Source organism: Mytilus californianus, unplaced genomic scaffold (genome assembly GCF_021869535.1).
Source record: "Mytilus californianus isolate M0D057914Y unplaced genomic scaffold, xbMytCali1.0.p SCAF_4, whole genome shotgun sequence".
Taxonomy (NCBI): Eukaryota; Metazoa; Mollusca; class Bivalvia; order Mytilida; family Mytilidae; genus Mytilus; species Mytilus californianus.
The window spans coordinates 34,029,218-34,046,526 of record NW_026262690.1 but is presented as its reverse complement, the minus strand read 5'-3'; the positions used below and the strand labels follow the sequence as shown (position 1 = coordinate 34,046,526).

At 33.0% G+C, this 17,309-nt stretch overlaps 1 protein-coding gene across 2 annotated transcripts in view; it reads right to left on the bottom strand.

Moving 5' to 3' along the window:
- LOC127737931 (putative uncharacterized protein DDB_G0282133) overlaps positions 1–17,309 on the bottom strand; it is a 45,517-nt gene that overhangs the window by 20,049 nt on the left and 8,159 nt on the right. For both annotated transcript variants that reach the window (XM_052248890.1, XM_052248891.1), the window contains exons 4-6: positions 17,218–17,280; positions 2,094–2,176; positions 1,590–1,682 (exon numbers count right to left, since the gene is read on the bottom strand). In XM_052248890.1, the coding sequence (XP_052104850.1) occupies positions 1,590–1,682; positions 2,094–2,176; positions 17,218–17,280 (239 nt within the window). The remainder of the gene's footprint in view (positions 1–1,589; positions 1,683–2,093; positions 2,177–17,217; positions 17,281–17,309) is intronic.

Sequence of the window (17,309 nt, the reverse complement as noted above, 5' to 3'; positions counted from 1 at the left end):
CAGCCTTCCCTTTGTGATATGGAACCTTCTTGTACAATTTCAGAGATATCCATACATTTACACACAAATTATTGTCTGGAAACTACAAAAATGCTTGTTTTTGGCCCCTAATTCCTAAACTGTTGGTACCATCACCCCCAAAATCAATCCCAACCTTCCTTTTGTGGTATTGAACCTTCTGGTAAAAATTCATAGAGATCCATTCACTTAAACTAAAGTTATTGTCTGGAAACCAAATGTGTCTTCGGACGACCACGACGACATCATAGCATTATACAACGCAAAACATTTTTTACGGTCGTATTAAAATGATTTTGACAAAATTTAAATATTTTTTGTCTATATTATTATTTATATTCAGATCTATAAATATTTGGTTGCAACTACAAAATGAACTCATCAAGGTACATTTCTAAACACTTCACCTATGAATCACAGGGCTCGACTATAACGCTTGTCCGATTGTCCGGTACCAGAGGGAAAAAGGGTCGGACAAGTAAAAACTATATCAAGCTTGTCCGACGGGACAAGTAAAATTATTCTGCAGAAAGTAAATTTAATCCAACTTTGATGAACAAAGTAATTATAAACAAAAAACAAGAAAAAAGGATGAAGACAAGACATGTTTACTTGCAATCGATAATTTAAAACTGGTTCTTTGTCAGGTACTTTTTAACAGGTAAAATGCATACTATTCTCGGAAACCAGTCTTACTGATCCGAATCAGTGATGCGCTTTGTAGATAAGGTAACTTTACAAGACAGTTCGTCACAAGCTCAGAAACGGCTCCAAGTTTAACATGTTTAATAGACAGTTTGGCACCATAGGAGACATATTTAATAGACATGATTAGTAGACAGTTTGGCAACGCAGGAGACATTTCGGGACCAAGACAAATCAGTACCTCCTTTTCCTACCTTATTCTGTTGCTTTATAATAAATAACATACTGGTAATTTTTTTAACAAAAATATTTTTTAGATAAAAATGAAAAATTATTTACCATTAAATTCACAAAATCATATTTGATCATAATGTAGAAAAGAACAATACTTGCAATACGGTGACCTATAGTTGTTAATTTATGTGTCATTTGGTCTCTTGCAGAGAGTTGTCTCATTGGCAATTATACCTCATCTTTTTTTTATTGATTGCATTTGAATAAACTTTTTTCAACTTTAAAAAAACCAGGATACAAATCCAATGAGTGTACATTGACAGCCCTATCAGACGGTGCCTCATGTGCAGAATCTGGTGAGACTTTGGCATTGATGAACTACATGTAGAACCTAAGTCCTGTGACATGACTAGATTCAGTTGTATTCGACTCATATTTTTGAATAGTATTTCAAAAGATATAAATCAAATTCTGTTCTATTGTTTTAATTCATTTTGTTCCTTGAATCAACTTAAAATGCAAAAAAGTTTATTATTAAGATTTTTTTGGACAAGTTACAATCTCATTCGGACAAGTAAGTTTTGGTATGTACTTGTCCTACTGGACAAGTTGAAAAAAAAGTTATTGTAGAAGCCTGAATCATTATGCAATATTAGTAGTACCAGTAAAAGGAAACAAACAAGTATCCTTACCCAAAATATTTTGTCTGTAGAACCTCTCCTCTTGATTTCTTCTCCTCTAAAATAGCCTTCTTCTTTTCTATATTTACAGTTGTTGGAAATTTCCTGAAATAAATTTACCACACCAATGTTTATAACCATTATCTAAAATAGCCTAGTTATGCTGCATCACCCTGTTATACTGAAAAATGAATGACAGATCACAAAAATATCTAATTCTATTCAACATACTTAATAGAAGTAAAGAAATTGGTCGTCCTGCTGTCTTTCCAAGTTTAACTTCTACAGCTGACATTCTGTTCTAATATTTCAGGGTGTATCCAACAACTACAGCCTGTGTTTTAAATTGTATCTCACATATTATACACTTTTTCAAATTGTATCCCACTTGTTTTTGCCTTTTCAGGTGTTTCAAACAAATCTATAGCATTTTTCAGTGTATTTTCACTAGTAAGAGCTTTTTAGGGTGAATCTCTTAATGTCTAGCCTCCCATACCCCACCCATAATATTCTTACTGCCTGCGATCTTCTATCCATTTCTCTATATCATCCTGTGATTCAACACTCCAAATCTTCTTAGCTAGTCCACTTTTATGTTGCTGGAAAATTATAAATATCTGTTTTATACAGTATTGTATACAAAATAGTTATTTGCATTCAAGGAAAATATTCGATTTTATTAAACTGAAATGTGTTCCTAGAAACGACTTTCTTGGTGTTTGCCCTAATAAATTGTTGACACAGCAATATGTCGCCTCTCGGCAGAAAATTCAGAAAAAGACAATCTGATGGACTGCAACATTGCTAATTAATTAAAATTTGCTGGATCATGACATACTGAGATATACATTGTACTGATAGTTATGCAACTTTATAGAAAATATCATTGTCTATCATAAGTAGTTCCTATCAAACTAACTTAAGCAGAAAACTCAACATTGACAATTGCTAATTAATTCAAAGTCACTGAACTATGACCTACAGGGGCAGGGTTTAGAGTATTATGTACTGATGGTAATGCAACTTTATAGAAAATATCATTGATCTATCATCAGTAGTTTCTATCAAACTGTCTTCAGCAGAAAACTTAATATTGGAAATTGATAATTAATCCAGTCACGGGACCATGACCTAATTGTTGACCTATCACATCCTCAACTTATAATGCCAAATAAAATGTAACAGTAGTATGAATGCATAAACTGGGTCCCTATTATGATGAAAATTACAATAAATAAAATGCTCCGCAGGGCGCAGCTTGATACGACCGCAGAGGTCGAACCCTGAACAGTTGGGGGAAGTATGGACACAACATTCAAGCTTGATACAGCTTTGGATTTGGATTGTGATTAAATATTTGACACAGCATAGGTTTCTAACACAGATTGAATGTGGTCTAAGAACTTAAAAATTTTAAATTGGACATTCACCTATTATGGTCCAATATCCAAAATCTAAATACACTACCAACAATTTGCCTAACGTTTACATGTACATTAAATGCCGCTATATAAATAGTACTTTTAGGAAACATAACGAATCAGTACATTAAATGCCGTTATATAAACAGTACTTTCAGGAAACATAAATAATCAGTACATTAAATGCCGCTATATTTACAGTACTTTGAGGAAACATCGCTAATCAGTACATTAAATGCCGCTATATAAACAGTACTTTTAGGAAACATCACTAATCAGTACATTTAATGCCGCTATATAAACAGTACTTTTAGAAAACATCACTAATCAGTACATTAAATGCCGATATATAAACAGTACTTTTAAGAAACATCACTAATCAGTACATTTATTTATATATAATTTTTAGTAATGTTGAGATAAAATTGTTTTCAGTACTGAAAATTTCGGTCATTTTTCAGTACTGAAAATTTCAGTCACTTTTCAGTACTGAAAATTTCAGTCACTTTTCAGTACTGAAAATTTCAGTCATTTTTCAGTACTGAAAATTTCAGTCATTTTTCCGTACTGAAAATTTCAGTCATTTTACAGTACTGTAAATTTCAGTCATTTCACAGTACTGAATATTTTAGTCATTTTTCAGTACTGAAAATTTCAGTCATTTTTCAGTACTTAAACTTTTTGTCATCTTTAAGATCTTCTACACATACTATATTAGGTCAATGTCAGAAAAATATAAAATGTTTGTATGAGGCTGAGAAACTGGGGAAGGGCGAGGTTTTACTGAGCCCTTCCCAAGTTTTGTGCCGAATACAAAAAAGTTTATATCTTTATGACATTGACCTAATATTGTTTTTATACTGCAACTTAAATTAATACATTGATAGCTTTTTAAATCGTAACTATTATATATTAATAACATAAATATCAAACTTATTTTTATCCCCTAATGAACCCCTGCCTGATTGTGGAGAAAGTGTTCCATGATGAAATTGACATTGCACAAAATATAGAAATCAACGACAACGGAAACCCGCAATAGAACGGTGTTTTAATCTTTTGCTGACGACAACTTCAAAATCTACTCAGGACCAGGATTCTTTAAGGTAAAAAGTTACGAATTATATCAAAGTAGTTCACATTTCATTTGGTTAGTATGGTATGGTGGTCATGAAATTGAATATGGTGTTCAAACTAGGGGCATTTTAGTTGGGTGTAAGACAAGTCCACCCTGGGACAACTCGGACCGTCTAAAAAAAGACAACTCGGACCATCTATAATGACAACTCAGACTAAGTTAAAGTACAAAATTAGACTTTGGAAGAAATAAATGATTTAAGGAAAAATAACGAGTCTGAAGAGAAGTATCTAAATTGATACTTTTTTTATTCCAATTTTGAGCATGTTGAGTATAGATAAAATTATAACGTCAACTAGGGGCGTGTTTTTTTGTTCTTCGGTAGTGAGCCAGAAGAGGTCCATTTCTGTTTTTTTTTTTTTTGGTATTGGGAAGATCTTCTGGCTCTCTTCTACCTCTTCTTTTTTAATAGGTAGTTTAGACGGCAGAGACACATAACAAACATCGCGTTGCTTAGTCTAAATGACATTAATAGATTTATAGAACTGATGCAGAAATGATAAAATATGATATGTGTGATAAACGTGTTTATGGTATGGCAACCTTATATTAGTAGGACACTATAAGGACAACTAGCTGGATAAATAATAAAAACACACGGATAATAACAGTAAGGGTACGACCTTTTGATATTCTAAGGAGGGGAATGGGGCTGGAGGATCTTCTGCGGAATTTTTTATTCATTTAAAATTTTTAACTTGTCGCTAAGCATGCCTATTTTTTCCAGCTCTTACCAGGCCACCATATTCATATTCAAAATCCTCCTGCCCCCCCCCCCCCCCCCCCCCCCCCCCCCCCCTTTTCCCCAAAAAATCAAATGATTTTCTCCTTATTTAACACGAGTTTAAATTGATTGATTGTTGTTTGTTTTGTTTGTTTTTAACGTCCAGCGACTAATATTTCATACATGTTTAGACAAGACGCGAAATTAAAAGTCATATATAGAATATCAAAACACAAGTAAGAAGATGTGGTATGATTGCCAATTAGGCAACTATCAACCGGAGTTCAATGAAGTAGCATTAGCAATTATAACCAACTGTGCGGCCTTCAAAAATGACAAATACCCATACTGTATATCAGTTATAAAAGGCCCCGACATAAAAAATGTGAAACAATTAAAACGAAATAAAGGAGCGGCCAAACGATATATAACATGTATAACAAACCCATTCTAAAAAAAATCAAATATGAGTCGACAGATATGAACAAACAATAACCACTGGATTACAGGCTCATGATAATGTGGCAGGATTCTGTGAGCGCTCAACCCATCCCAAACGTTGACAGTGGTGTAACAGTACAACATAAAAAAAACGTGTAAAAGTCAGTTGCAATTGGATTAACCCAAAAGATCGGTACGAGACACAACAACAACTAACATTAACTAAAGATGATAAACGTGAAGCACCGAAATAAGAGTATTTGTAGTAACTGAAAACTTGTTAGAAGCCAAATAAAACCAACATTTTCGTGGTTAAGTGACTGCTCGAAAACAAGTTTCTATTTTTGTTATGTGAATTTCTCACTTACCTATTATGTGACCTACAGAATTAGACTATTTACCGGGTTTGTAATAACATGAGCAACACGATGGGTGCTACATGTGGAGCAGGATCTGCCTACCCTTCCGAAGCACCTGAGATCAAACCAAGTTTTTGGTGGGGTTCATGTTGCTTAGTCATTAGTTTTCTATGTTGTGTCTTGTGTACTATTATTTGTCTTATTTGCACAGTTCATTGGTCAATGTTAAAATTTTGTTTTTGTCTATTACTATAAGCAATCATAGATCAACTATATCTAGTGTATGAAATGATTTTAAGGTGTGCATGTCTGTCTGGCAGGGTTCATCTGACGAGGCACCTTGACCTTATTTTTTCATGGTTCATTGGTCAATATTTAATTTTCATGGTTTTGTCTGTTTCTTGTATAAGATAAGCAATAGCAAAACTATATTAAGCGTGTGTAATGATTGTCAGCTATACATGTCTTTCTGGCTTAAATTGGTTTATCTCACCTTGACTTCATTTTCATGGATCTTTGACAATGTGAGGTTTATGTGACCCTTGTACTAAAACTTTATCCTTAGGACTATCAGCATAAAATAATTCATGAATAGAAAAGCAGGCGAGACATTTCAGCTTGAGAATTCTTGTTGCATCTTATATGTTATATTTGAGACATTATTGGTTAAAGTTTACAGGACTGACTTTTATTGTTGAGGACCAAGAAATATGAACAACAAGAAAGAAATATGGAATGGTAGATGAACACATGCTCACTACCAAAAAGAAGACATATCTATTTTCTAAATTTATGTATTATAAAAGATAGAAGGTATGCTAGATAAGCATTAATATTATCTAAAATATGTTCAGTTACTGTTAATTTCATGTGAAGGCTCGATTCGTGTTCATTTCACATTAAAAAAAAATCATGTGATAGCTCGATTCACATTAATTTCATAGGTTGAAAATTTGTCTGTATTTCAAATAATTCTTTTACACCAACCGCTTTGGATTTAAGTGCTTTAGGTCAAGGACAAACAATTTTTTTTTTTTTTTTTTGCAATTGAACACTCTTTTAGTTGTGACGTTAAAGATGAAGAAAACCGAATTAGACTTCATATAGTAATAGACTGAAATATCTTTGGTAGGAGGGTTACTGTTTCATGGGGATTTAACTAATATTTCCTTTTATATTTACATTATGTAGTTTAATTGGATTCTGCCTTACTACCCTAAAAGTTAGTCCAGCTTTTCATTCAAAATCTACTGCTGTCAAAATTCTTATGCAATATTAAAACCACACAAAGAACAAAAAGAAGCAAAGTTAAGGTTCTAATTTCTTGCCGTTGAATAGAAAATATCAATGTTGCAATTGGTATTGCTGGTTTCTAGTTTAAACAAATAGCGAGCTATCTGAAATACAAACTAACCTAAAGCATTATTTTGCAGAAGTTGAAACTCCCAAACATGCCAAATAGGTCTCTTACAATAAACAAATATATAAGGAAATGTGGTTATAATTGCCAATGAGATAACTATTCACCAAAGTTCAATTAAGTAGATATAAGCAATTATAGTCGACAGTACGGCCTTGATACAGTGAGTGAAAACCCATACCGTAAAGTCGCTATAAAAGGTTTAAACATGTAAAATATGAATATGAAACAATTCATATGAGAAAACTAACTGCCTAATTTATAACAAAACAATTTACAAACAACAAATATGACCGAAATGAACCAACCACAACCACTAGACTACAGGCTCTTGACTTTGTCATAGGTTTATGTTATAAAAAAGATCTTGAAATGTGTGCATATTCTTTTAAATTACTTTGAAATTATTACTGATAACAAACTGTCATGGTATCAGAAGAATGTTTTCTATCTATAGGAGAAACGTGAACTATATTAAAGACTTTATTGCAATGTAAGTGCTCCAAGAAAGTACCTAGTCAAAAATAGCTATGACCATGCATTGTTGCTTAAAGAGCAACAGTTTTAATATGGATGACTGCATATATAACCTACATATTTATTTGTATTATAAAAACAAGGAGATGTGGTATGCTTGCCAACTATCAACAACAGAACAAGGATACTATATATAACCATAATGTCCAACGTCAGACGTCGACAAAATCGGTTTAAACCGCCACATTTATATGCACCTCTGTCCCAAGTCGGACAAAGTCGTGTCATAGATATGTCTTTGTGTAGTTATACATTTAGTTGAATAAACGATATTCTGACATTGTGCTGTACAGCTAGATAACATCTTTTTTTTTGTCGGAGCCATTCAGAGCTTCATGTATGGTGTGGACTGCTAAACATTGAAGAACTGTATTGGTGACCTCTGTCTGATGGTTTTGTATTTGTTGCTTATGTGATTGAATTTGACTGTCTTAATGACAGTTCCTTTTCCGTCTTTCACACAAATCAACAATGAAAAAATCATAGCGCACGGAAAGCTGTAAAAGTACTTAATAACTAGCGAAACTAATCGTAAGAATAAAAATAAACCCGCACTGATCTACGTCAAAAACATTGAATAACATCATTTATGACATACAAAAAACAACGACAATCAAAAATGAGAAGTCATGGCTTGAAACAGGCACATAAAGAATGTGGCCATATAGTTCATCAAAAGAATCATCTTCAATGCATTAATGGGTTGAAATGAAAGAATACATACAGCGATGGAGTTTTAAAATAAAATACTTGTATTTATCCCAAACCAACTTATGATATTTGTTGATGATTGATTGATTGTTGGTTGCTAAACGTCCAGTGGCAAATATTTTATGCATGTTCAGGACGAGAACAAGTTAACAATAAATACAACAGGTAGGTCTTGTAAGTATAGAGGCCCACCGGGATGATGGTCGGAGGAATTTCGACTGTCACTGGAAAATGAGGGTATATTGGATAGGGACAGAAATTTTACCTTGCAACAGGCTACCTACGGACCCCTCGAAGAGTTGTTGCAAAGGTTCTTAACGTGCAAAGAGCTTGGCACTCTCTTTACACGATGCATTGGATTTACCTCACCATTCTGACAGGACGTAGCTGCAAACTTGATACATCCCGCACAGCCAAACGGACGCCCAACTTTGGCAAGCGTTTAACTGCCGGTCGGAAGAAGACCAAGTGACAATATTTCTATTCCCTACTCACCCTTGGGGGTTATGATATTTGTGATAGCATAACCGAGAACTTTTTTATTATGTCTTGAATATGACTACAACTTTCAGTACTGAAAAATTACTGAAATTTTCAGCACTGAAAAATGACTGAAATTTACAGTACTTAAAAATGCCTGAAATTTTCAGTACAGCAAAATGACTGAAATTTTCAGTACTGAAAAATGACTGAAATTTACAGTACTGAAAAATGACTGAAATTTTCTGTACTGAAAAACGACTGAAATTTTCTGTACTGAAAAATGACTGAAATTTTCAGTACTGAAAAATGACTGAAATTTACAGTACTGAAAAATGACTGAAATTTTCAGTACTGAAAAATGACAGATTTCTTCAGTACTGAAAAATTACTGAAATTTTCAGTACTGAAAAATGACTGAAATTTTCAGTACTGTAAACAACTTTTTCTCAACATTACTAAAAATGATATATAAATTAATGTACTGAAAATGTATGGGTAAGAAATGTACTGATTAGTTATGTTTCCTAAAAGTACTGTTTATATAGCGGCATTTAATGTACTGATTAGTGATGTTTCCTAAAAGTACTGTTTATATAGCGGCATTTAATGTACTGATTAGTGATGTTTCCTAAAAGTACTGTTCATATATCGGCATTTAATGTACTGATTAGTTATGTTTCCTAAAGGTACTGTTAATACAGCGGCATTTAATGTACTGATTTTTTATGTTTCCTGAAAGTACTGTTTATATAACGGCATTTAATGTACTGATTAGTTATGTTTCCTAAAAGTACTGTTTATATAGCGGCATTTAATGTACAAGTAAACGTTAGGCAAATTGTTGGTAGTGTACATGGTTAGATTCAGCATATCAAAGAACCCCAAGAATTCAATTTTTGATGAAATCAAACAAAGTTTAATTTTGGACCCTTTTGACCTCAATGTGGACAAAGTTGATAACGGGGCCCAAAAATCAAAAATCTAAATACATGGTTAGATTCAGTATATCAAAGAACCCCATGTATTCAATTTTTGTTGAAATCAAACAAAGTTTAATTTTGGACCCCGATTTGGACCAACTTGAAAACTGGGCCCATAATCAAAAATCTAAATACATGTTTAGATTCAGCATATCAAAGAACCCTAAGAATTCAATTTTTGTTAAAATCAAACTAAGTTTAATTTTGGACCCTTTGGACCTTAATGTAGACCAATTTGAAAACGGAACCAAAAATTAAGAATCTAAATACACGGTTAGATTCGGCATATCAAAGAACCCCAATAATTCAATTTTTGATGAAATCAAACAAAGTTTAATTTTGGACCCTTTTGACCTCAATGTGGACAAAGTTGATAACGGGGCCCAAAAATAAAAAATCTAAATACATGGTTAGATTCAGCATATCAAAGAACCCCATATATTCAATTTTTGTTGAAATCAAACAAAGTTTAATTTTGGACCCCGATTTGGACCAACTTGAAAACTGGGCCAAAAATCAAAAATCTAAATACATGTTTAGATTCAGCATATCAAAGAACCCTAAGAATTCAATTTTTGTTAAAATCAAACTAAGTTTAATTTTGGACCCTTTGGACCTTAATGTAGACCAATTTGAAAACGGAACCAAAATTTAAGAATCTAAATACACAGTTAGATTCGGCATATCAAAGAACCCCAATAATTCAATTTTTGATGAAATCAAACAAAGTTTAATTTTGGACCCTTTGGACCTCAATGTGGACCAATTTAAAAACGGGGCCCAAAATCCAAAAACTAAATACACGGTTAGATTCAGCATATTAAAGAACCTAATGAAATCAAGAATAAAACCCCATTGAAATTGGTCAAGAAATAAGCAATTTATAGGAAGTATCTTCTTTTGCACAATCCTGTGCTATTAAATATTTCTTGCTATTGCGCAATACTGTACAATTGACAATTTCTTGCTATTGCGCAATATTGTGCTATTGGATATTTCTTGCTATTGCGCAATACTGTGCAATTGAAGATTTCTTGCTATTGCGCAATACTGTGCAATTGAAGATTTCTTGCTATTGCGCAATACTGTGCAATTGAAGATTTCTTGCTATTGTGCAATACTTATTATATAATAATTTACACATCCTGTTTGGTGTGTATCTCCTACCATATCATTATTATTTGATTTTAAATATAAATCAGAAATAACCAACTTAAAATGGAAAATTTTAAAAGAAACAAAAAAGGAAAAAAATAAAAAAAAGGAAAAAAAAATAAATCCCCCCCCAAAATTTTTTGAACCCCCATTATGATTCATCACCCTCAATCCCAGCCTTCCCTTTGTGGTATGGTACCTTGCAGTACAATTTCAGAGAGATCCATACACTAAAACACAAGTTATTGTCTGGAAACTAGAAAAAAATGTGTTTTTTGGCCCCTTTTTGGCCCCAAATTCCTAAACGTTTAGGGCAATTACCCCCAAACTCAAACCCAGCTTTCCCTTTGTGATATGGAACCTTGTAGTACAATTTCAGAAAGATCCATACACTTACACACAAGTTATTGTCATGAAACTAGAAAAATGCTTGTTTTTTGCCCCTTTTTTGGCCCCTAATTCCTAAAATTTGGAGGCAATTACCCCCAAAATCAATCCCAGCATTCCTTTAGTGATATGGAACCTTGTGGTACAATGTCAGAGAGATCCAAACACTAACACACAAGTTATGTCTGGAAGTTACAAAAATGCTTATTTTTGGCCCCTTTTTGGCCCCTAATTCCTTTACTGTTATTACCATAACCCCCAAAATCAATCCCAACCTTCCTTTTGTGGTATTGAACCTTGTGGTAAAATTTCATAAAGATCCATTCACTTAAACTAAAGTTAGAGTGCGAAAACCAATGTGTCTTCGGACGACGACGACGACGACAACGACGACGACGACGCCAACGTCATACCAATATACGACCACAAAAATTTGTTTGCGGTCGTATAAAAACTAGCACATTTTTTGTATTTCTGATACATTTATTTACAAAACAAATGTCTTATCCAACTAAAAACTTGTAAGTCGATTTGTTGTGTTGACATTTTGTAGCAGACAAGTATAGACTGAGATTACTGAAGTTTCCTGACATCTCTTGCTTTGGTGCTGGTATGTTTATAGTGATTTAAATGATACTGATTTCAAATCCTAGGATATTTTAGAATTTTTGCTGTCCATCTTGGCACTTGAGCTTTTTAAAATGCATTTTTCTCTTCTGTTAGTGTGAAATTGATGAATCCTGCTTGAAATGTTATAGGTAATAGGCATATTGCAATAGTTCCTGATTTAAAGGCTAAGATATAAAAATATTTTCTGTTAATGTTTTCTATCAATCTGCGCTATTTATCATGCAACAAAATGCCTAGGCTACCCCAAGTTTTTAGTATCTAATTGCAGGTATCTTAATATATAACAAGCATTCATGGCAATACATAGTCCCCTACCGGTTAAAAATTAATTGTACTGGAACAAAATGCTAACTTGATCTATAACTTGTCATGGTGTAAACTATATAACAAATATCGTCAATATCTTCAAGCATGACGAAAAAAAGTGTGGAAAACTGATAATTTAAGTGAATTTTCTAAGTCCAAGGACCATAACTCTGCACAAAATCATCAGACCGGAACAAAATTTAAACTTGATTTGTAACTTGTCATGATAAAACAATGTACCAATTATTAAATCAATATCTTCAAGAATGACGAAAAAAAGTGCGGAAAACTGAATATTTGAGCAGGGCTTCCAAAATTATTTTTAGCCAGCCGGACATTTTATATATTATCCCGATTTTAATCCCTTAAGACTAAATAAACAAAAGGCAATTATGGTAATCAGTTGCCGAGTTAGCCATCCCAAATTATGATTGACATTAAAAAAAAAAACGATATTAATTTTCTTTGATTCAAATTCGAAGTTCTGACGTAAACTGTTAAATTTATTCTATGTTCTTACTATATTGAATAAAATGCTCCGCTGGGCACAGCTTGATACGACCGCAGAGGTCAAACCCTGAACAGTTGGGGCAAGTATGGACACAACATTCAAGCTTGATACAGCACTGAATTTGGATTGTGATTAAATATTTGACACAGCACAGGTTTCTGACACAGAATGAATGTGGTCTAAGAACTTAAAAATTTTTAATTTACCTATTCAAACCATATCATTATTATTTGCTTTTATATATAAATCAGAAATAACCAATTTAAAATGGAAAATTTTAAAGAAAAAAAAAAAGGAAAAAAAGGGGGAAAAAATCCCCCCCCCCCAATTTTGTGAACCCCCTTATGATTCATCACCCCAAAACTCAATCCCAGCCTTCCCATTGTGGTATGGTACCTTGCAGTACAATTTCAGAGAGATCCATACACTTGAACACAAGTTATTGTCTGAAAAATAGAAAAATGCTTGTTTTTTGGCCCCAAATTCCTAAAGGTTTAGGGCAATTACTCCGAAACTGAAACCAAGCTTTCCCTTTGTGATATGGAACCTTGTAGTTCAATTTCATAAAGATCCATACACTTACACACAAGTTATTGTCCTGAAACTAGAAAAATGCTTGGTTTTTTTTTCCCTTTTTGGCCCCTAATTCCTAAAATTTTGAGGCAATTACCCCCAAAATCAATCCCAGCCTTCCCTTTGTGGTATGGTACCTTGTAGTACAATTTCAGAGAGATCCATACACTTGAACACAAGTTATAACCGGAAACTAGAAAAATGCTTATTTTTGGCCCCTTTTTGGCCCCTTATTCCTAAACGTTTTGGGCAATTACCCCCAAACTCAATTCCAGCTTTTCCTTTGTGATATGGAACCTTGTAGTACAATTTCAGAAAGATCTATACACTTACACACAAGTTATTGTCATGAAACTAGAAAAATGCTTGTTTTTTGCCCCTTTTTTGCCCCCTAATTCCTAAAATTTTGAGGCAATTACCCCCGAAATCAATTCTAGCATTCCCTTTGTGATATGTCACCTTGTGGTACAATGTCAGAGAGATCCATACACTAACACACAAGTTATGTCTGGAAGTTACAAAATTGCTTATTTTTGGCCCTTTTTTGGCCCCTAATTCCTTAACTGTTGGTACCATAACCCCCAAAATCAATCCCAACCTTCCTTTTGTGGTATTGAATCTTATGGTAAAATTTCATAGAGATCCATTCACTTAAACTAAAGTTAAAATGCGAAAACCAATGTGTATTTGGATGACAACGACAACGACGCCAACGTCATACCAATATACGACCACAAATTTTTTTTGCGGCCGTATCAAAACAGATTGCCTTGCAAGGGGAACAGTGTGTAATGAAAGATAGTGTATTTCTAAAAGAATCTGATGAAAGAAATGATGAAAGAATAAAATGCTTTGCTGGGGCGCAGCTTGATACGACCGCAGAGGTCGAACCCTGAACAGTTGGGGCAAGTATGGACACAACATTCAAGCTTGATACAGCTCTGAATTTGGATTGTTATTAAATATTTGACACAGCATAGGTTTCTGACACAGAAAGAATGTGGTCTAAGTACTTGAATTTTTTTAATTTACCTATTATGGTCCAATGTCCAAAATCAAAATACATGGTTAGATTCAGCATATCAAAGAACCCCATATATTCAATTTTTGTTAAAATCAAACAAAGTTTAATTTTGGACCCCAACTTGGACAAACTTGAAAACTGGGCCCATAATCAAAAATCTAAACACATGTTTAGATTCAGCATATCAAAGAACCCTAAGAATTCAATTTTTGCTAAAATCAAACTAAGTTTAATTTTGGACCCTTTGGACCTTAATGTAGACCAATTTAAAAAACGGGACTTAAAATTAAAAATCTAAATACACGGTTAGATTTGGAATATCAAAGAACCCCAATAATTCAATTTTTGATGAAATCAAACAAAATTTAATTTTGGACCCTTTTGACCTCAATATGAACCAATTTGATAGCGGGGCCCACAAATAAAAAATCTAAATTCATGGTTAGATTCAGCATATCAAAGAACCCCATATATTCAATTTTTGTTGAAATCAAAAAAAGTTTAATTTTGGACCCCAACTTGGACCAACTTGAAAACTGGGCCCATAACCAAAAATCTAAACACATGTTTAGATACAGCATATCAAAGAACCGCAAGAATTCAATTTTTGTTAAAATCAAACTAAGTTTAATTTTGGACCCTTTGGACCTCAATGAAGACCAATTTAAAAAATGGGACCCAAATTAAAAATCTAAAAACACGGTTAGATTTGGCATATCAAAGAACCCCAATAATTCAATTTTTGATGAAATCAAACAAAGTTTTATTTTGGACCCTTTTGACCTCAATATGAACCAATTTGATAGCGGGGCCCACAAATAAAAAATCTAAATACATGGTTAGATTCAGCATATCAAAGAACCTCATATATTCAATTTTTTTTGAAATCAAACAAAGTTTAATTTTGGACCCCAATTTGGACCAACTTGAAAACTGGGCCCATAATCAAAAATCTAAATACATGTTTAGATTCAGCATATCAAAGAACCCCATATATTCAATTTTTGTTGAAATCAAACAAAGTTTAATTTTGGACCCCAATTTGGACCAACTTGAAAACTGGGCCCATAATCAAAAATCTAAATACATGTTTAGATTCAGCATATCAAAGAACCCCATATATTCAATTTTTGTTGAAATCAAACAAAGTTTAAATACTGGACCCTATCTTGGACCAACTTGAAAACTGGGCCCATAATCAAAAATCTAAACACATGTTTAGATTCAGCATATCAAAGAACCCCAAGAATTCAATTTTTGTTAAAATCAAACTTAGTTTAATTTTGGACCCTTTGGACCTTAATGTAGACCAATTTAAAAAAACAGGACCCAAAATTAAAAATCTAAATACACGGTTAGATTTGGAATATCAAAGAACCCCAATAATTCAATTTTAGATGAAATCAAACAAAGTTTAATTTTGGACCCTTTTGACCTTAATATGAACCAATTTGATAACGGGGTCCACAAATAAAAAATCTAAATACATGGTTAGATTCAGCATATCAAAGAACCCCATATATTCAATTTTTGTTGAAATCAAACAAAGTTTAATTTTGGACCCCAATTTGGACCAACTTGAAAACTGGGCCAAAAATCAAAAATCTAAATACATGTTTAGATTCAGCATATCAAAGAACCTCATATATTCAATTTTTGCTAAAATCAAACAAAGTTTAATTTTGGACCCTTTGGACCTTAATGTAGACCAATTTGAAAACTGGACCCAAAATTAAAAATCTAAATACACAGTTAGATTCGGCATAACAAATAAATAAATGTGATCAAAGATTTTACAAATCTAATGCGCCATACTGTGCAATTAAAGATTACTTCTTGAAATTTTTCAATATTTGAAATTTGAAAAAAAAATAATATTTGAAGAATAATTCTTTTTAATTTCTGAAATCTGAAATGAGAAAAAATTGACCTCCCACAATTTCTTTTTATCCCCCCCCCTTTTTTCCCCAAAAAAATTCTTTCCCTCAAGATATGGTCATAATCTCAATTCAAATTTCCAATGGAGTTGGCAACCATAATTACCCATTTAAATTTACCATAGTGCTAACTTAATCTAGTTTATAATAGAATTAAAAATATAGTGTCAAATCTGTCATATGGATTTTTTTGTAAAAAAAAAAAAGATGCAACATTTGCAGATATTTTTACTGGTCTTCCTTTATAAATATGCATTTCTTTAAACATAATTTAAAAGCAGTGTAAGGGAAGTAACCAAAACGTTGTATTTGGATTACCTCCCTTACACTGTATTAAATTATCTTTATTGTTCATTAACCATTACTTTATACATAATTTAAAAGCAGTGTAAGGGAGATAATTTCAATGATGTATTTGATTTATCTCCCTTACACTGCTTTAAATTATGTTTTGTACTAAAGTATTTGTCCATTAACCAGGACAACCTTGTTTTTCCCCCTTTTTTGCCCCTAATTCCTAAACGGTTTGAGCCATAACCCCCCAAAGCAAATCCTAACCATCCCTTTGTGGTATGGAAACTTGTAGTATAATTTCAGAGAGATCAATACACCGTTCCACGGTTATTGTCTGGAAACTAGAAAATGCTTATTTTTGGCCCCTTTTTGGCCCCTAATTTCTTAACTGTTGGTACCATAACCCCCAAAATCAATCCCAACCTTCCTTTTGTGGTATTTAACCTTATGGTCAAATTTCAAAAAGATCCATTCACTTAAACTAAAGTTAGAGTGCGAAAACCAATGTGTCTTCGGACGACGACGCCTGACGACGACGACGTCATACCAATATACGACCACAAAATTTTTTTGCGGTCGTATAAAAAGTATAAGACATAAACTACTTACCATCTGAACATGAAGGTTGACAAGTTTTGGAGCAGCTACAAAGGAACATCCAGTAAAGGAACACTGAAATAATTTTACATTAAAACTGTAAT